This window comes from Lutzomyia longipalpis, chromosome 2 (assembly GCF_024334085.1).
Source record: "Lutzomyia longipalpis isolate SR_M1_2022 chromosome 2, ASM2433408v1".
Classification (NCBI taxonomy): domain Eukaryota; kingdom Metazoa; phylum Arthropoda; class Insecta; order Diptera; family Psychodidae; genus Lutzomyia; species Lutzomyia longipalpis.
The window spans coordinates 34,992,438-35,015,036 of NC_074708.1; the positions used below are offsets into that span (position 1 = coordinate 34,992,438).

The following is a 22,599-nucleotide window of genomic DNA, read 5'->3' on the forward strand; positions in this document are numbered from 1 at the left end:
GCGTCTGTGCTGAATGATTGCGGAACTTCCCGTGCAGTCGCCACCGACGGGACTCTCCCCCTAAAAAAATTTACATTGTAACAAAAAACATTGTAATTTGAGTAGGAATAAAGGGGATGCACAATAGGCCCACATGGGCCGCAGTGCACAAGGAGATGAAAGTCTCCGGGCCCCACTTAGCGTAAAGTAAAGTAAGTAATGCTATAGGATTGGCAGGTAGATGGTTTCAAAGACACGTGAAAGCTGCCAATAATACATCATTAAGTCATATTTAGCGTTATCAATCTAGATTCTCCCCAAAGGATTCGTAAGAGGAGTTTCTAACCTAGAATCGCTTCTTTCGTGCTCAATCATTTGTCTTGCGTGCACACTACTTAATTCTCTGACAAGTTCTCGGATTTTCATTTGCAAAGTCTCTGCGGGGCTATTTAGTGTGGTAGCATTCGGTGCGATGTTGGGCATATTAATTGTAAGACGAAAGAAAACTTACTCCTTTTCTGCAATCATACGGAAGGACATCTCCTTTGGCATCCATGTTACACGAAAGAGTCGTGGGTGGAGAGTCCCATTATCGTGATACACCACGAGATATAGCAACAAAAAAGTTAATGGCGTGTGAAATGAAATATTTATGCTTTTCGGGTGGCACTGATGCGAATGATAGACACTGCGGGGGTGGAGCAAGTGGGACAGAAAAATTAAGACAAATCATTTAATGCAGAGAGCAAACTAATTAGAACCAGAAGCCACTTTAGACAATTTTCTCCGTAGGGGATGGGGGGCTAACTCATTTACCCTTCTTCGCCTCGTCAATTTCAAAGTGAAGCCACAAACGAAGACGTAGGGTAGAAATGTGGGCCCGAAGTTGGGAGTCCAATTTGCTCTTCTTCACCGCACAGAATACCACAAAATTCAAACTCAACCACCTCCCAAAAATCCCTAAAATCACCTCGTTTTCAACCCCTTAAATTCTTCTTCCTTTCCTCTAATATATTTCCATCTTCCCATTTCCCTGCATTCCTGGTTGTCTTTTTTTCCTCGGAATTCTCAAACTTGCTGTATGTACACAAAATAAATATAAATTCTCAATACTTTTTTTTTTTCTTTCAAATTGCCTGGTACCTTGCCTTTCATGGTGCTACATATCAGATAAATTTCCCATTTGCACAATTCAATAGTTTCCTCTTTTGCAATGGAACTCCATGTATGGAGAGTTTATTTATTCATTGCATTGCATGAAATTTTTCACGAAAAATATTAAAAAAAACATTGTATTTTGTGTCTCTTTTACGCTTCTGTGAAAGCTCTATATGTATATGAGAAGTAGTATGCTAATATCCACCTAAAGCCCATACCGTAGCCTCCATATAGCTTCCTCACCTATCCACCAAATGATCTACATGTGAGAAAGATATTTCAAGGGGACTATAACAGCTTTTTCTGTGTTAAATAATATTTATTTTAATCATTTTATAATTACAAAGATATATTTATAAAATTAATTTGTGGGATATAAAATTTTAAAAAAATGTATGTATATAGTTGACGCATGTATATAGGTATTTATTTGTACATGTAGGTATAATTTAAAACTAATTGTAGATCATGTCTTTATCAACTGTAATTTATGCTTTTAGTTATTAATTACAATTACAGGTAATGGGCCTAATTCAGTGACCAAGAAACCCTTTAAGTCTTTGAATTTTGTACTGAAATTTCAAGATTTCAAGCGAATTTCAAGGGTTTCTTGGTCGCTGAATAAGGCCCAATAATAATATTTTTAAAATTATTGATGAGGATCAAACAGGAAGAAAAACTTCCTCAACAAAAATTTGCAAATGAATATCCATTATAATAATGAGTTTGCTTATTCATAAAAAAAACTCCAATATGCATTAAAAAAGTGGGAAAAGGTAAGAAAGCATTAATATAGAGATCCCTTTAAATTACGATGCAATTTATCAGAAAAAGATGAAGTGTAGGAAGAAGTCATTTGAAATGGAAAATGAAAAGGTCCCTATTATAGTTCTATTGATTGCTGGAACAATGGTACTATAGTAGTTCATCGTCAATTCACAATGCCACCAAAATGCGGTGGTGAAGCTATTGGCCCCTGCTTGCCGGAAGATGCGGAGGCATGGCAAAAGTGAACATCCGAGAAGTACACAAAGAAAATGCCAATTCTGCACATTATACACATATAGAGATACCAGGAGCTATAGTATAATCAATTTAATTACTCAGATGCTACCGTGACGAGTCTCCCAAAGACGGAGGATCTCGCATATCTGGATGTGCGAGGGAAAGTGCTGCTTGTCATGGAGCATTCCACCTGGGCGAATGGACTTTCGCATGAGGCCGAAAAAAGATTATACCGCTCACCGTGTCTCGAGCGACAGCTATGTATTTATGGCCCTAACACATTGGTGGAATATTTTTCCACTCCTCCAGCATATCTCGTGCCATCAATGGTATCTCATCTGAATTCAATTGCACATTTTGCACTGGCGAGCCCATACATAACGCATACAAACATAAAATATCTCATTGGAGGCGCTTTCTGCACGAGAGACTCAACCAGAGAACGATGAGGTACATCGACTGCCAGACGTTGTCCAAACCAGGTGGAGTGAACCAGTTCCAAGTCATGCTCGTTGCAGTCCAATTCATCAGCCATTCTCCCTCCATCTACAATACAACATCCGATTCCGCGAGAACGACGGTGAATGTTGCTGGTGGAACTTTCCACTGTGTGTTTGGATTCCGGACTAAAATACCTTCCGCACCTTCACCCCCCACCCACACAAAATACCAACTAATCTGCGAAAATGAGGATGGACTGAAATATGCAGGAGTAGATAAACTCCTAGAGTGGCGCTTGTGAACCCAATTCACTCTTCATGAGAGTGAATCAATTTGACTTTCAATATGTTTGTCATGTACATACATATCTACATTGGCATTGTGTATTGATTACGCTTGGTTAAGTAAAAAGGTAATTATTTATAAAGTAACGTGATGATTACATTAGACTACTTTAGCACTGAATTTATTAGTCAGCTAATATATCTATATCATCTATATTTATTTACAGTGATTATATGTAATAAAAATTAGTAAGATGATAATCATATTAAATTAATGTTGTTGATGATGAATTTTTGTAATTTTGCAAAAAAAAAAGTGAGGAAAGTGAAAGAACTGGTTAATTTGACAAAATGGATGTAAAACTATATTTTTTTATGTTTATATACCTACATATTTATAATAAACTCATTTTCATGTTATAAATTGATTTAAGAAATCATTAAAATTAAAGAAAGCTGAGTTTTGAACATTTTGATTTATGAAAGTCTAAAACAGTTAAAAAGAAAAGTCAAAAGTTAATTTAAAAGAATAGTTTTATATTTCTAATTTAATAAATCCACGAAAATTCTATAATAATTTTTATACACGCACAATGGGTTAAAAGTCTCAGAGTTATCAAAAAGGCGTATTTTTAATGCAAAGTTCAAATGTCTCTAACTACGGCTGAGGCTAATCGATTTAAAAAAAACCGTCGGTTTTGGAAAGCTAGATACCTACATTTTTCACCTTTCCAAAACTGGAAAATTTTAGAAAATCTAACCGTTATTGGTTGGCAACCATTTTGGTAAACCTATGCGAAACTCAGTTTTTCAGTTTTTCAAATTTTCACAAATTTTCACTTTTTGCATATCGACCGTTAGTAGACCGATTTTGACAAATATACGATTTTAGAAAGAAAAAACTATTTTCTTCTCAAACTCGGAAAATTTTCGAAAACCTGTTCATTGCATTCGGAGATTGTATATTTACTTAAAATAATCCCTAAAAAATACACAATTCTGAGTAAAAAGCTCGCCGGGAAACTTTTCGCAGGTAGCGTGTTCATTTCATGCACGCATGTAAGGATGAGATGAAACATGGTATAGTGTAAAAAAAATCAATCAATGCTACAGTAGTGTGTGAATGTGATTGAAAAAAAATCTGGCAGTGCTGGACACTTTCATATCCGGTGGAAAAATTGCTGTCGCCTAGTTCCCTATAATTCTTGTATTGATAGCATGCGAACATTGTCCAAAAAAGCTGTTTGGTGCTGAGTCGCAGACATGGTCGCTGGGAAAACAATGCACAGTGTGATTACCCAGAGTCCCGCCCGAGTGTTTCCATTTTGATCTATAGAGTCGGTAAACTTGCATTCAAGCATTGGGTTTGATGCTGAGGGTGGACGGCAAAAAGTTTGTGCCAAACCTATTGATTCAATGATGAAGTGCAGGCAGTGCAAAAAAAATCGTTATGTCATTATTCGCTCAACGGCAGCAATTGGTTTGAACGAATTGGCATCGTGAGAAGGGAACTCCCCAATCACTCTCCAAAACATGCTGTGTGTTCGACAGTAAATGAGAAATTAACCAACAAGTCACAAGTCAAGTTCAGGCACATCATTCTGATGCAATAATTGAGTTGCATGGATCAAGATTGAAGTTTTTTTTTTTATAAATATACAACAAAATAATAGCTTAACATCTTTGGATGATGGGAAGGTTGAAATTAAACTTTATTATACCTATATACATAAAATGCAATAGGTCGTAATATTATAGATATGTACAGATACATAACATACCTATATATATCATGCACGTATTTGAGAAGCTGAGAGTGAGTGGTTGAGATTCAATTTGCGATTTGGGACTTACTAAAGAGACCTTCAATCAGCTCAAAGACTTCCAGCGTAGTGAAAGTGTTGATCATTTGTAATTGATATACGATGTGGTATTTTCCATTTACGTACCTGAAAATGCAAAAGAAAAAATTGAGAATATTAGATTAAAAATTGGATAACCAGAAAAAATTAATTCGTTACAAAATTTTGTATAATTTGCATTTTTATATAATTTGCAAATGATACAATTACAAAAATCTATAAAGCGTCGAAAGCTCACGAACTTTTCACGGTTTGAAAATCAGTTTCCTACGCATAAACGTGTAGAAGTTTCACTAATTTTCTTCGGTGGAACTGTTACCGTATTACCATTATTTCTCGTCATCAAAATGTTAGCCACTCTGACTATCCTAATAGCATCTTTATGCTCGAAGTGAGTCAGTGTTTTCCATCACATTTTCTCCCATTTTCGCCCATTTCCTCCCCTTTGATGGAGACTCAATTTTCTCGGATAAATTAGCAATAGTTGGTTGGTAAAAAGAGAGCCATCACACGATAATTTTCCCAGGTGGATTGCTCAGGTAAATATTTATATGTTGCACTGCACAGCAGCACTGTCGTGCGAGTTTTCCGTATGTGGTGGTCTTTTCGACAGCACCCCCTTGTTAGATGCTTTGATGATGGAAATTGGCCTGAAGGTACATTCATGGCAAGGCAATAGGAATATGGGCTCACAGGGTGTGGGTGGAGGACATTGGTAGCAATTTTTCTCTACTGGCAGAATACCATTACTGGCGCAAAGCTCTTCTATTTTGGGTTCCCGATCAGAAGATTCGTATTGATATGGATATCAGTAAATCCCTGTCTATATTGAGTCTGTGGCGGGTGTTTTTCTCACAGTAGATGGAAAATATGGCTCTGTGGCAATCCCAAACCCTCAATATTAGATTCATGAGTGAAAAATACACCAATAAATGCTGAGAGACAGAATGGAGGGATGATACGATGATGGGGGATGAAAAAAAAAAGTGAACCACTGGGGGACTTTTGCCATAAAACTTCATACACTTGCTCGCATGTTTTCTCTTGTCTTTCCTACATCCTCGTTTGGGTTCATTCTGTGTGCAAAAATATAAACACAGCCTGGATTCCATATATAATCCGTCATCCGTAAAGAGATGAAAGCAATTTGTGTTCATAGACGTTCTCCTCTCTGGGTAAAAGAGATACGACAGATCACTCTTTTAGGGGGTAAAGCAGAAAACGGGAAAAGTTGTTGGGGGTGAAAAGACCAAAAACAATCCCGATACACTGGGATTTTTTCATCTATGTATATACTATATCAGCTCCATGTCTCAATTTCTTCCTCACAAGCTTCCGCACAAACTAAATTGATGAGAACTCCTCGATATAGCCCCAACAACTTGTGCTACTCAAGATGTCCCTTCATGGTGTGAGCATGGCGAGATTGCAGTTTGACAAATTTACTTAATAATTTTTTTTATGCCGAAATTTTTCCGATATTTTCTCAATTTATTTTTTTTCCAGAGATCCAGTCAACAAAATAAGAAAACAATTCCCAAAAAAATCCTTTTTAAATAATCTGAATTTTCCTAAAACAAATCAATTAATTTAAAATGCATGAAAGTCTTTCAAAAGATTTTAATAAGATTAGAATTAAATGAAAGAAAAAAGTCAATCAATATTCCTTCACGTCCTGCAAGGAAGGTAAAGGTGGTTTTCTTGTTCTGTCAATTTTACATGTACCACAGTAGAAGAGGAAGAATGTGAAGGCATTTCGGAGGCAAATGACGAAAACGAATGGCAGACGCAAAAAAAAGTATACGAAAACCTAATAAAGAAGATACAAGCTGTTGCTGTAAATATTTTAGGGAGCTGAGCGACAGATTTTATTGATTATGTACATGTTTCCCATCACTGTATCTCCACAGTCATCTTCCGGAGGATTCCAGAAGAGTAGGCCTGCTATGCCCCTCACGCCCCTCATGAAAAAAGCTAGTCGCCCATTCATAAGCTTAAGGAAGGCATAGCCTAACCCTCCCACCGGATCGTGCTGAGCTTTCAACGCCATCGCCAAGTGTGTGTGGTTCGTGAAAGATTCCGAAGCGCGAATTTACTCCTAAATACCTCATCCCTGATGAAGAGATACGGCATGATAATGGCGTGTGGTTCACCGTGGTGAGCCTCCTCATCATTTTCTCAACCGTATGTGCTCTCGTCTCCATTGCACCCCATTCCATGCGGGTTGAAACACCAGAGCTGCGACATACATTGATTTGGGAGTAGATGGCGAATAGCTGTGTGCATTGAAATATCATTCGGAAATGTTATTCATTGAGTATACCGTCTTCAAAGGTATCCTCACCCTTTGCACATTCGTGACTCAATCAGACCACACCAACTTTTCAACCATGAGCCGAATTCCCACGGAATCAATCACAATCTTTTCAATCCGAAAAGTTCCTTCAAAGATGCAAATATTCTCTCAAAGGCACTCAAAGGTAAAGGAGATGTAAATAAGATGCATAAAAGAAAGCAGAAGATTGCAAGGAAGAAGACTTAATATTTTGTTTGGAGGAGTATTCAAAATACATAATCCTTCGTCAATATAGATAGAAAGAAAGGTATTTATTATTCAATATTCTATTAAAGAAGATATTTCAACCTGAATATTAAGAAAATAAATTCATTTGATTAGCATCTGGCAGACTTATTTTCTTCCTTTGGTGCTATACATTTGAATCTGGGAATAAATCATAATCCTGACATTTTTTTAAAACTTTTTAAATTTTCACTGCAACTGAGGATACCTGATCAAGCCAATTTTCAATTTTCCTGGGGAAAAATAATCCTAAATGCTGAGAAAATTGGAAAAATAGAGAAAAGAAATGTATAGTTCACAAAAAAAATATTGGAAAATGTGAAAAATAAGACAAAACATTCGAAATTCACATTCAGAGTCAGATGACATAAAATAAATAAGAAAAAAATAGAAAATAAATTAGTCAAAAAGAGAAAGAATGACAAATAAAATCAGAAAAAATATGTGAAAACATTGAATTTTTCCCAAATTCAAAAATATTGTATATCACCATATCTTTGCTCTATAATTTCTTATAAAGAACATAATCATCAACTCTGTTCAATACATTAGTACATAGCCAGAGGGAAGTGCGTGTGATTCGTGTCAGAATCGCATTCTTCTCTATCGTCGATGGCGCATTATTCGCACATCGGGAATAGAAACGAACTTTATTATGTAATATCGGGAAAAGCTGATCCGTGTCTTCTTTCCCCCACACATAGCTGTATACTTCTCTTTGAGACGCCAAACGAATATTCCACCTTCATCAATACCTCCACAACCCTTGATACTTGCTCTACCAAGATCTGTGTATATATGTGTGTATATATGGAAGAAAAAGCCATATAAGGGCGGAAAAATTCCCGGTATACCGTGGTATGAGGGCTTTCGGTGAAATATATTGCGAGCCTCAACTTAAGTTGATAGATCGTCGGATATGGAGTACTCTGGTTTGTTATAAATAATAAAAATATCAATATTGATGGTGTGGGTGGATACGGGGAAATATTTCCGGCGCAGGATGATTTTTTCTCAGCACATTATCTATGCTGTCCTCATCCCATGAGACTTTTTTTCTGCAGAGAGAGAGGAGCATTTCCCGTTTGGTGTGCTGGGGAAGATGAAGCGTTCTGTATTACACGTACAGAATGACGGTTGAGAAATTCCTAAATTATATGAGAAATTATTGAATTTTTAGTCTCCTACATGAGCATTCCATTGCCGTTGGAAGCCCTTTTTTTAGGCTCCCAAGAGGGGCTAAGTACAAGATAAATTCTTCATTTAATATTTCCCCAAATTAAAAGTTTCCGCTGAACCCAAAAAAAAACCCTTCAAATATGATTGGTAGTCGGAATGTCCTTCCAAAAATGCTATGTGTACAGTGTGGGGGAGAAGAAATGTAAATCCTAATTTTGAGTAGGAGGCATAGGGAGAAAGTCTTTAATTTCATTTGGGGAGTTTCTTAATTTGTCCACAAGAAACTTTGTCGCGCTTTTCTTTGTGTCATTGCCAGAAAAATCTGAGAAATTTTCTCAAAGAAAAACACACATACTAAAGATTGAGTGGGAAAAATACCATCTTCACAAGATACACTCCAAAAAAAAAACACCACCGCCATCCCACACCACCATCAACCCAATGTATGTACAGTACAGCCAGAAATTTCCCGAGGAAAATATAATTCCTTAATGGTAGGAATCTCGATGGAGAAAGCATCGTCGAGAAAATGAATATTCCACGAGCCAGGAGTTTCACTAAGAAGGGAGGACTGGGGAGAGGGGATGGTGAAATGTGTCTCTTAGCCAAAGGTATGAGTTTTTGCAAGGAAAAAGGCAAAAGAAAGCACTGTGGGGACGCGAAGCGATTTCGAGCATTTTCGAATAATTTATTTCGCTCTAAACGTAATTTGCATGCACTTTACACCTTTTAATTATTTCCATTATACAAGGTGGGGATCGTCCCCCAAGATCCCCGAGGCAGGAGTGAAACATAAATTACAGAATCAGATTTCCATCTCAAAGACTTTCCAAGCGTAAATGGGAAAACGGTGGAAAAATCCTTGGAGTTTTCCATTTGTTATTCATTCTTTTTGTCTGCATTGAATTTCTGCAGCACAGTTATGTTCCTTTGCAATTTTCTACTTAGATTTTTTTTTTATCAAGAATAATTCTATCTAATTTAGTTCTCATTATAAAGAAACATAAGGAGAGGTGACTGTTTTTTATCAGTCTCATTCTGTATCATTTCTGAACCAATGTTTTACTAAAGTTAGATCTCCCGTGAAACTAAATGATTTACGCTTATTTTATCAATCTTGATTGCAATAATAAGTATCTGAGATTATGTACAATACACATACCTATATATGAGATGGAGGATATAATTGAATGACTTTTGAAGCAACTAAACAACATAAAAAATTTCAAATGCTACTGGTCATTTTGATAAACTTCAGAAGTGAAAATTAGAGACAAATAATATGCTGAAAGATGGCTCCCCTTCATTTCTCACGTAGTTATTGGAAACTTTAGAAGGGCCTTTTAGTACTCTGCCAATAAACTAAAAGTACATCCAATTCCTGATGCACACTGTAAATGCCATTATGAGGAAAAGTGCACATGTAAAGTCCATAAATTGCGAAAATTTATATAAGGAGTTGGAATCTGGATGGCGAAAAGTGGATGGAAATGCCTGCAAATGGTTGTTAGTTGAGCATAGCGAATGCTGCACCCCAAGCCAATCCACCGTTTGCCCAATTGTGTGTAGACAGAGATCTTATGCAGCTCACTACCACTCCCAGGGATCCTGGAGGTATTTCATGCATGTTCAATTATCCGTGAGCAACATTCACATAAGTCTGTAATTTATTTCCGCATGGAACCCCCGCTGTTTTGGCATAGAATGTGAATCCTTGGTAGGAACATGTGTAGAGGATATTATTCGAGTCCCTAGCACAGTGTCTTAAGTAATGAAGCAGCTGTGAATTCATATATGCGGAGTTTTCCAACATGGATATAAATGAGCGAAGAATTTCCCTTCTGTCTCCGCATTGAGACAAAGCTTTGAGCTTTTCCTCACCTAATTCTATATCACTGCATCATACGTACACATGCTATGGAGATAAATCTTAAATATTAAATTAATGCTACATCCGCGCTCTTATCCCTTTAGAACATACACCCCATTCAAACTGAGCCGACAATATGCATATCCACTGAAAATGTATTTTATGAGCTATAATAAAATAGTACTTACTACTATGTATATATGTATTTTTAGTTAAGGCACCTAATGGAAAAAAAAGTTTTTAATCTTCTTTCATCATGTGATTTTTTTATTCGATTTTTTTACACGTTAATGCGTGTAGTTGTATCCATACAAAGATTTTAAAACAGAAAAAAAACATAAAGGATTATAAAAATACACTACTGAAGTAAATACGTGAAAGCTTTTTCATGGATAAAAATACCTACACACATATTCATGAGTTAGGGGAGACCGGGGTAAAAATAGTCATTTTAGAATTTTCAAATGCCAATTTCTCCCAAAATATAAATCGGAAAAATCGGAAAAAATTAGGGTGCAAAGCCCTACCAACCTATAATTTTTGACAGTAATTTGGAGGTTATCCGATCAGTACTTTAGGAGTTAAAAATGAAAATAGATTTTTGGCCCATTTCCCAAACTTTTGCGTATTGAGAAAAACGCGTTTTCCGAAGTTTTCCTTCAGCAATTTTCCAATCTGATAATTTTTCTCACTAGCTGGGTTACTACAGAAAACGTTGCCAAGGTGTATTTTTCACTAACTTTTAATGATTTTTCTCTACAATTTTTTGAATCAAAACACACCCCTTGGGGTAGATCTAGTCATCCCATGTAAATCATATGGGAGATCGAAATTTTTGGCATATTTTCTATTCATTTGTTGCAAAATGGCGTGTTTGAGAAAATCGCAAAATTCTCTGTTTTAGTGCGTATAAAAGTGAAATTCCTTGTCGCGGATCAAAAGGTGAGAAGTTTAGCTATCAACTACTATCAATCTCTCAGGTGGAAAATCATTGGAAATGCCGGAAAATTCGACCGACTTTATTTAGCCAACTGGTGACTATATTTACCCGCCGCGTTTAAAAAAGTCAGAAGCGGAAGGGTTTAGGAAAAGCTCGAAAACTCATATTTCCCGTGGAGATAGAGAAAAGTGGTCTGAGACAAAGTTGTAGGCAAGGAAATTTCCTATAAGAATGACCTATCGAGGAAATTTTCTTGCCCTTGGGGAATCCTGCAGATAAGGATTTATGCAAATTGACTATTTTTACCCCGGTCTCCCCTATGTACTATTATTTTTTTTATCAATTTTTGTAGGGTTTTCCCCATTAACATAGTTTCCAATTTTAAAAGTAAAAAATGTAATAATGAAGTAAGTAAATTAAAAGAAAAGAAATAAAAGAAGAAAAAAGTTATTTAAATTTGAGGGTTGTAATCGTTCAGAAAGTACTTTCTTACAGATAACTAAATATAATTTAAGGAAAAATTGCATAAAAGAGCGATTTTCTTTCAATTCCATTTCATATTATTGCAAAGTTAAATAAATAACATACTAAAGAATCTCAGTTTTAGTCTTATAGTTTTAGGAAATTAATTGATTTTCCTTGTATGTAAAAAAAAAATCATGGAAAGAAAGATTTTCCGTAGTGTTAAATGCAAGAGAGAGAGCAAACCTGACTTCCGTCATTAGGAAAACCATTGTAACCGCTATTCTTCTGGTAACCCCATTAGTGGTCCAAAGGGAAGGAACGCTGCACATAGAGTGTACCAATCATTCTATGCAAATTATACACAAATAACTGACCATTTTCGCCATAATTAATGGTGTAATTAATGAATAACAAATTGTTACTATTCAAAATTAATTAACACACCCTTTTGCTTCAGGCGCATTTGTGTTCTCTAACTCAATGGTATCCTGTGGCAGGATTTCTCTATACATATTTCTTTTTTATCCTTTATTTCCAAACATTTTCAGTGTGATTAAATACACTCACTACTTAAGGATAAAAATGAAAACAAGGAGGGTTTTGAATCAATCAATGAATATTCCTTGTTTTTTGAATTACTAAATTTTTAAACATAAGAAAATATCAAACTAATAGAGAAAAATTTCCTTCTGTGTCTATTTTATTTTTGCAATAATGTTGTTTAATATTTGAGCAGGGTAAATCATGAAAAATTTCTGTATGAATTGAATGAATTTGCAATAATAAATTTTCTGACTAACCCCAAAAAATCTAATAGCATGAGTAGGTAGGTACTATATGTAGTTTTATTTAGAAAATTGAATTATATTTCAACAAACATAAATCATCTTTAAAAGTGAAGATTTCCCTTTTAAAGTAAGACACAGACAATGACGGAGATTGCTCACATGAACACTTTACAAGATTTATATCAAGTGATTTTTTAATGCAAATCCCCTGTCGACTACTCTAGTGGCGTTTGCTTAACCATCTGTATATAGAAGAGGATTTTGAAATTCAACAATTTGAAATATTCATAAGAGTAAAAATAGAATTCTCATCGATTCTATTTTTTTGTTTAACAACGTTAAACTCCGCAATTGTATTTCCTACAAAATCCTTTTATTGATATAGAAAATAAGGGACAATCAAACAATTTTCGAAACTCAAGGGATTTTAAGAACAATTTTCTTGTTAATTTTGAAACCAACAATTAAAAAAAAAATCTTGTGTTCTCGTTAAATGGATAAATATTGATAAGAATTTATTATTTTCAATTTTGGAAAACAAATTGTTAGTTTCAAAAAATATTATTATTGTCTATTTATTTCTATAGAGTTTACAAAATTATTTAACCATCCCTTGAATAAGAAATCGATTCTATTACGATGGTCAAATGTAGAGTAATTCCTCAAAGTATTAATCGAATTTCTATTGCCAATTTATGCATTCTATGCAATTCTAACGTATATAGATGCCATCAGTAGGAGAATTGAATTTTCCCATAGAGATTGGAGACAGAGAAGAGACTCACCCTAAGTGTTTAAATACCCATACATACCGATAAAAGGTATACGGGTGGAGAAATGTGGAAGTTCCCCAATTTTCTAAGTCAACAGCAACTTAAGAGAGAGTAGCTGGCTCCCAGTCTGTTGTACGTAAGTTCAAATATTTAAAGAACAGTCAGAGAAAACTTCTATCTGTGCTTCTTGGCTTCTTCACGTGCACGTTATTGGCTAACACACAAGCTCTCTATTGAAGGGATCTTTGCGGGAAGCTTTTGGTGGCTTTTATGCGGGAGTGACAATAAAAACTGTACAACACTCAAGTGATAAAAAATATGTTAGTACCTGAGATGAGAGTGAATAGAGGTGATGGTCATCACCTTGAGGAGCATGAAGATCGATTGATGATGGTGATGTCATATGGTTTTTGTCGGGAACATGCTGAGCTGCTGAAGTCAGTGAGTTGGAGGTCTGCAATTTTTTACACATTGCTTTTTAAAAATTTATGTCGATTGCAATTTTAGATGATTATTGGCAGAAAAAAAAACGAAAAAAGAGTAAAAAACAATTGAATAGCATATTGTGCTACTTTTTAGACAGGAAAAAAAACATGTTCTATAATGCTAATCATTATGTAATGTGAAAAGAATCAAGATTATCCATCTGATGCATCTTATGTAGGTTTTCAATTCAAGTTTTAAACATATTTATTGTTTAACTCCCAAATTGTGAGGTGATTATCGTAAAATAAAGACATCCAACGCTTTTTCATCATAATTTCCTCTGAATATCTCTCATCCATGTAGCAAAAATCTGGTATAGTGCAGAACAAAAAGGTCCCTTGGGGGTTGAAAAGTTGTGTGGTGAAAGCCACAGTGAGAGAAAACAGAGAAATACGAACGGAAGTGACTTGGAATTATTGTTTAGTTGGTCGTGTTTTAAACGATTTATGACTACAATTGGAGTATAGTTATGGTAATGTGTTTGTCTGGAAGTTGGAGCCACTTAAACTATCAATTGGAAGCTGGCTCCCAAGTGAAGGGTAAAAGGGTAGAGACACTGCATTTTGTCTTGGTGGAAAATCTCAACCACTCATTGTTTCTCCACCCACAGTGTGCTAAATTGACGATGAAGAAGACGAAGAATACGAGGGCGAAATTTCCAAGCCAATGTTGAAGAACAACAGTGAGAACTTATGGGAATGTGCATGATAAGTAAAAGCCATAAAAGCTCCTATAAATACACATATAACTCCCGGTCTACTCTCTCACTCATTCTCCCAAAACTTTGACACAATAGTCTGTAAATTGACTTTACATCCTTTCATTTAACATGTGTGTACATTATAAACTTCTAAATGCACAAACTTAACATATGTTTCTAAACAAATACATATCTTCTCTGCGACAACGTCTTGTCAACATCGATTCTGCGGATAGGTCTTTCCCTGTGCGGGAATTGTCTGGGATGCTCGAGCAAATAGGCCTCGGAATTCACCTCAATTACTGTTCTACAACACTTTAATTAATTCTTGAAAAAAAAAAAAAACTACATTTCCCTTACAAATGATTGGTGTCTGTCTGTTAGTCAGTTATGAATACAACGAACAAAAAATTCCCCTAAAGACAGTTCTCTCGCTAAATTCAACACAAATGTTGGAAAACTTGCCAGAGTGACTATGCTAAAAGGAACCCCCAAAGATGAAGTTTAGGCATATATGTACAACTTTGACCGCGAGACGCAATTTCTCTGCATATTTGTTGAAGTATGAAAAAGTCATACAAGTCTCCCGTGGAGAGAAAATTAAAATTTGGCAAAACTTCCTCTTATAAAACAACCCCACAAAGTCCGAAAGAACAGCATAAAGAATATGAAAAGATATACAAGAAAGCAATTCAACATTTTAAACATTGCGACGCGATTTTTGATATTAAATTTTGTTGTGTGAGTTGGTATTTTCAAATGCTTACTTTCGGTGGTTTTTCAGTTTATTTTATTTTCCTTTGCAATTCGCATTGGCGGCGTCTGATCTCACAAGGGGGAACGAAATTTTATCAAAGTTTTGGAGATTTTGAGAACTTTTCCTGTTTATTCTCTTTTCAAATAGACGAAATGAGATTTTCCTGCATTTTCTTTAAATAAATTTTTATCATGCTAAAAATTCAAATGAAATGAATTTATTTTGTTTGTAATTTCGTTCTAGAATTCTGAAAAGTAAATGTAACAAGTAGCCCAAATAATAAATTTAAAAAATACTAATAATCATCGGAATTGTCAAGATTCAATCGATATACATATACAGATGACTTTTCGTTTTATGAAATAATCAAACTTCGACATAATTTGCATTGGAAATGCTTATTCATTGAACTTATCAATTATGGAGATACGAGTAAAACGGAGAGATACATACGATATTAGAGTTGTCATAAAATATCTAACAAATTTCGTCCAATCGTTCTTATACCTCATTTATGGTATCTAAATTGAATAAAAAATGAAATGAAAGAACTTGAATTCAGTACTGCATGTAGAGTATAAAAATTTTCCTTCCTTATTCTCCCATTTTTCGATATCATCGTTAGAGAGCGAATTTTAGGGCTTTCTTTGAGTGTTATTTCTTTCGATATTTATCAAACACTCGCTTGAAGGTCTATTTGATTTTTGTTGCTTTTGCAGGATTATTCAGGCATATTCTTCATTTGAGAGAGGATTCTTTGTCAACAGTGAGTTATATATCATTTGACTCTCGACTTTTCACAACGACTCCTAAACAATATTTGCCCTCTTCAGAGTTCTTCATGAAAACACCATCCTCCTTTTTTTATCATCAACATCTACACAACCCCTCATCATGTCACGTGAAAAATTTTCTTTGATTTCTTTTTCTTATTTTTTTTTCTTCCCGTGAAAAAGAATTAAATAAACTTGCAAGCAGGAAATGTCGCGAATTTTTGTTTGTCCCCCTGGAACAATAGGAAGATAGACGATTTTCTGTTTGTACATACACGAGATGGAATTGCTATTGTTAACAGCATGATGTGGATTACTGTTCTTCAAGATGTTTGCATATAGCATTGCTAGGACTTCAATGGGATTTTGTGATGAATAAAATAGAAAAATTTTAGAGAAAATTTCAAGAACATAACAGAGAAAAACACATCACCTTAAAATATGCAAAGAACATTGAGAGCTTTACTTTTGCTGAGATTCTTTCTTTCTTTCGCAGGAGCATACATTTATCCGGAACACAAACACGATTTCCTTGTCCTAACAGAAAACTACTTTATGCTCCGTATAGTCTCCGGGTATTGAGTATACTCGCAATTTCCCTTCCATTCAGACGCTTGTTTTCTCAAGTGACGATTCTTATCCGCTATATTTATAGTTAGAATGGAAAAATTGTTTATTCTTCCAAGGATATACACTGCAATTAAAAGGCAGTTTCTCTCCTTTCTTCTACTCGGATGTTATCAGACAATCACCCAAAATCACTCTTCGAGCGCTTTCTTTTTCGCTCACATCCCGTGGAAATAGAGTTGTTTTCCACAGAGTCAGGATTTTTAATTTATAATATTTCATTCTTTCTTTCCTTTTATAATTTTATAATAGGTACATAAAAGAGCGTAGGCAGGGGAGTGTCTAAATAGTCTAGACATTCCCTAAAAAGTTCTGGAAGTTTAGGGTTTTTTTTTAAAGAACAAAACAAATTATATTCATGCTAAAAATTACTTTAAAAAATTTATTTGTAATTTTGAAACTTCATAAAACATTTAACGTTAAAAAAGAACAACAAACATTTCAAAGAAACGTAACACGTTAAAAAATTTGACAAAAATTAAAAAAAAATTCTCAGACAGCCAGACGTTAAAATAAACATCAAACGACAAAAAAACGTTAAACGCTAAAAATTAGCATCAAACGTTAGAAGAGATATTTAAAACGATTGTAAAGTAATGACAAGCTAATTTTTAATCGATTTTCAACTTTTTTAAACAAATAAAATTAAATTTTAGATTCTTGGGTCCTCCCCTGGTAAATTGAGATACTTACACCACATTCTTAGAACTCAACATAATTCAATAAAGTATAAAACATAAGTAATTAATTTTCATAGACATATGATGTCAAGTCAATCATAAAAAAAACTATTTAAGAAAAGCGAAAATAGTCTTTAAGAAACATTTAATTATCAAGAGATTTTTTATTTCCATCCAATGGATTGAAATTTCGGCAAAAGACTTTACAGTCCAGTTTCGTACTAGGTACATATATGTATGTTTTGGCCCAAGAACTTTTCTTTTGACTTTGTCGCAACATCAACGAGACTTCTCTCAACTCTGATGTTAAGAAAGTTTTCTCTTACTACCATTGTTTCCTTTTTGGCCAAGAGCAAGAGAAAGGATAAAGTATAGAACGTATATATAGTTGATTTGCTTGTTTTCGATGCAAATTTCTCCTCAAATTTCCCATTCTTGAAGATAAAGTGCAAAAAGAACCATATTTTTGTGTATTAGGATAGAAAAGAGGTGATGAACCTGATATGCCATTCAGTGTATTCTCTTGTGCAGGGAAGCACCAGAGGATTGTATATGAGCTAGGCGACAGGAAATTTATTAAACAAGTGCAAAATTCATTCCAACCCCCACACGGTAACAAATTTGTGGGAGTGAAAAAAACTTACAGGGGGCTTCACCCCTGTGTAGAGTCGGGGGGTTCACAATTCATGAATGGTGTAATTTGGTGACAATTTACCGCGCGCGAAATAGTCCAATAAAATAAAATAGATGGTATGCATGCCATTAAAGCTCTCAATGAATGTAACACTGTTGCCTCACTGAGCATTACCCCATATAGTGATGTGTGCTTTTAAGCTTCGCGAGTATAAGCGTGAATGTGGGTATTAGGGGATGGCCCGAATAGAAATAAAATGGCATGGAATGTGCGGAAATGGGTTGTGCATGGGCGAATGGGTTAAAATGCCGCGTGCGGAGCTATGAGTGGGATGTTTTAGTGAATTTACAAAATTTTCACATAAATCCCAGTGGAAAGCTCTCGGTATCCCCCCACACACACACACACGCAAAAAAAGCTGCACTCCCGGCTTTGTCCGAAAAAGAACATTAAATAAACATTCTCCCAGGCGTCACACCGCAACAACTCAACCATTGTATACCCCGCCTTGCCACCCAATCGATTTGACGAGTTTCAAACAACAACCCCGCACATTCTGGGACCCTCTGGAATTCCCACACACGATTGCAAATACAAATCTAATTACTGCGAGATACATCATTAAATATTCGCAATTTCGTTTGACCACCTGTGTCCTTTTGTACCTCCCATTGGAGCCATTGTTGGAAATTAAATACCTACTCTTTTGGGCCACATAAAGAGCCAATAAAAGAGTGCGTTCCACACATATTTAGTCCATAATTCACGTTCAGAAAGATATTGTCGCATCATCATATTGTCCAGCAAATGGTTCGGAAAAGATAGATATGGTCGTCTTGGTAAAAAATCTTCAAGGAGTGAATTTCATTATCATATAGTTAATTCTTTTATGGTAAATATTTATCAGACTTTTCTTCCCATTTTCCATCCAAGTTTTCCAACACAACTAACCCATAAATGTTTCATCATTGAGAGGAAACGGAAACTAGGTCCATAGAGCGTGGAAATAAATTTTGCACGTATTGTACCTGGTGCGTCACTCTCTCTCTAAATTTATCCCATATAAGCCGTAAACTTCGAACTGTTCGGTATTCCAGCCAAATCAGACCTCCTGGATGATTTAACTGAAACTCCAAAGCAAATGGTATTCAAATTCATCATTTCCCCCGTGCAATATAGCAGACCAAGGGCTTCTACCCGTGTAGTTTGACAATTTATAGTATACTGGACATAGGGAATAACATCCAGGGGAGAAGAGCAGCGATGTCCCTTTGCCCACCTCCACATTGGTCCAGTTCTGGGGCACATATCCTCGTTTCAAATCATCGTTTTTCCTGTGTCGCGATGTGACTATATAGGAGCTTTGGAATCTCATCTCGGTGTGTTGAAACAAATTTCCGCTCTACCATGCAGAAAACTAATTTTAATGCGGACAAAGAACTATCCAACCATGCACACTTGAATGTGGATGTTGCTACTTGGGGGATCACAAGCAAAATTTTCATTCCATTTGTGAGTGATTCTCTGTATAAATATTTTGGCATGGCGTTTCATACATTCAATTTTGCTCCACTTTTTTTCAATCATTTTTATTGACAGTCCAGAAGGGAAAACCACAGAAGTGAGAGCGGCGCTACCATAGTTGTATGAATGAATGCGAAAATTCGTCAGAATTTCAAATTTAATATGGGAACAAAAAGTGAGAGATCTGTTTTTATCGAGATTACCATACACTTCTTTCTCGCTTAACAACATTTTCATTTAAATCATTCCGAAAAAAATATGCATGTATTTTTCCACTTCCTGCTAAAGCCTGTGATTTTTCTCTCATAAATTTATTTATTTTTATGCAAAAAAAAAGAGAATTATGTGGTGAGAAAAATGTAATTTAAAATTGATTTAGTACATATACCAAGCAAAACTCTCATACTATTTCTCTTTGCTAGCTCCCATTGTAAATTGGCGATGTGAAGAAAAGCTTACAATTAGATGAAAAGTTGGGTAAATTCAATTTTCTTGAGTGACGAAGAGTAAAATTCACAGAGTTTATTTGCCGTGTAGTTAGTTTTTATAATGTTTCTTTTTTTCGTGAACAAACAAGGATATTTCCACGTAAGGATTTTTTGTTTAACCCTTTCGCGTTTTTTGGGTCATACGTTGATCCAAGCATAAAACATTATTTTTTACCAATTTTTTTTATTAATTCAATTGTTTTTCCTAGTTAGAATTATATGTAATTCACGCAGAAGAAGTCGAAGAAGACGTTTTGCATGAAAAATATCCCCTGAGAGCATTCATAGAATAAATATCGTGATAAAAGAGCGCATGTTTCAATGCTTTTTATGATTCATGCGCTGGACCCGAAGGTTTAAACTCTTTTCTGAAGCTCTCATTTTGGTCGGTATCCTATTATAAAAAAAAGGATACCTATCTTTTTACTTTAAGCATTAGTCCTAAAAAAGCTCACATTGAGGAATAACTTTAAAATAAGTACTTAATTCAAGCCGAAAAATATTGTTTTGTTTTTACTATTAAAAACTCAAATTGGGAAAGAAAAGTGTTAAATTAGTGCTTATTTCAAGCCTGAAAAGTAAATATTAGTTAAGCCGTAGAAAGTTACGGAGACAGAATTAAGATTTTTTTTCTCTTGAAAGGTATGAAAAGTCTTTAATATTATATCAGATTTGTTAATTACCCAAAACGTGCTCACACCAAGTTTTCACCCAATTTAAGAGACATTTTACATTAATTCAGTATTTGGTATTGCCACTTATGTGAAATACCAACTAATTATTATTCTCTTGAGCAATCTGTGCGCTTATCATTGTTGAACAGAAAAATAGAGTGTATCGTCGTTATTGCTTCAACAGATATGTGTAATGCATTTTATTTATTTATTTAAAGCAGTACAGCATTTCTTATCAAAATATTTATTGAGTTTATACGCATTTTAATATGATTTTCTGTACGGAAAGTAAATAGCAGGAATACCTTTTTTTATTTTCCTCTATATGCTTTAACTTTTCACAGTAAAAAAGAAGTTGAATATTTAATTTTTAATATAGGTATAGGTAGTGCTTTCATGCAGATAAACTTTTCATTTCTTTGCACGAGCATGTCCTAGAATAAGAAGCGTAACTTGAGTTACTACAGCAAAAAAAATGATACATCCAACAAGATAATTTCAGTGAATTAAAAATTTTTAATTGAATAGAGTAGGGGTAACTGGGGCAAAATGTTATATCGCAAGGTTCGGAAAATGGACTGAAAATGCATTTTCCCATTGAGATAGAAAGAAATCGTGTGAGACAAAGTTGTAGCCCAGAAAATTTCCTATAAGACAGTCGTCATTATAAAATTAAAATATTTTCTCAGTGCATACCAAGGAAAATATACTTCTCAATTAAAATTAACAAATTGCCCCATGTTCCCCTACAATTCCATAGTTTTTCCCCTCCAGAGATTGTTTTTCTTCGTTGTAGCTTCTTGAGTAAGTGGTCAGACAAAGCGTGTCCATATTCATGTTTTGCAGAGTGAACAGTGAATGTGGGCAATTGGACCATTGCAGAATCCACCAGCAAATTGATGAAGAATGGTTAGACTGATGCGAGGTAAAATGTGAGAGAATGGTGGGAAATTGGTGCAGAACTAATTTTGCCGTGATTTTTATATTAATATTATTAAATGAATTTAATCACTGAGCAGGAAAATTAAGTGAAAGAGATTTATTATACATCGACACCCTCCTTTGCAGTACATCCAATGAGTTTACTTTATGTCTGCTATTCTTGGCGTGTCTTGTTGGAAAATTGATTTTTACTGTAATAGTAAATGGTGTTTCTGAGAAATTTTAACGAGATTCTCCCTCAACTACAGAACTATGAAGTGATTAAGGGAAATAAGCAATTCATTAATTAACCACAATATTTTTTTACGCGTCTTCAGATTCAGTGATGTGGTTTCTTTAATATAAATATGATTTTATAATTCTACAAGATTTGTTTTTCTCTCAAAAAGCGTAGAATAATTTAAAAAAATGTGTTAAAACCTGGAACTAATTTCACTTTTCCCCTCTATAAATAGGTAATATACTTATTAAGCTTCCTCATAAATTTATTGCTAAGAATTTACTTGTTTATGAATTTACTTGTCGTAAAAATTAAAATTTATATAACTTTCTTTTATGGATTTTCCAAAGTGCCATAAAAAGAAGTTTTAATTTTTGACAACTGCTTCACTTTTCTCCAATTTGTTTTTTTTTTGGACAATTAACAATTACTAACAGTCACGGTCGTTAAATTTCTTTCTCTGTTTATGATATCCCGAATAATGATTACATATGTAACTAATTGGTATCTGAAGCGGGTCATGTCCAATAAATTCTTTGAATTTATTTTTATGCTTTAAATTGTATTTTTAAGCCTATGAGGTGAAGTTTTTCTTTAATGTTCATAACATAACTTCATGAGTAATTATTATGGTAAAATAAAATACTAATAAATTCTATTGCAACAAACATATGAAACTTCCAATTGTCTTCTCAGAGCTTTTTTTTTTGTAAAATTAAAGAAAGAAATTTGGTTGTAAAGCATCCGGATCTTCTTGTCCTGCAAAAGT

General features: G+C 34.6%; 1 protein-coding gene across 2 annotated transcripts in view; it reads right to left on the bottom strand.

The window, feature by feature from the left end:
• The window catches only part of LOC129790206 (polypeptide N-acetylgalactosaminyltransferase 2), a 101,761-nt gene that overhangs the window by 72,362 nt on the left and 6,800 nt on the right, over nt 1–22,599 (bottom strand). The window contains exon 3 of one of the 2 annotated variants that reach the window (XM_055827592.1): nt 13,654–13,779. The exons of the other annotated variant lie outside the window; for it this stretch is intronic. Within the exon in view, the coding sequence (XP_055683567.1) occupies nt 13,654–13,779 (126 nt within the window). The remainder of the gene's footprint in view (nt 1–13,653; nt 13,780–22,599) is intronic. 2 annotated transcript variants of the gene reach the window in all.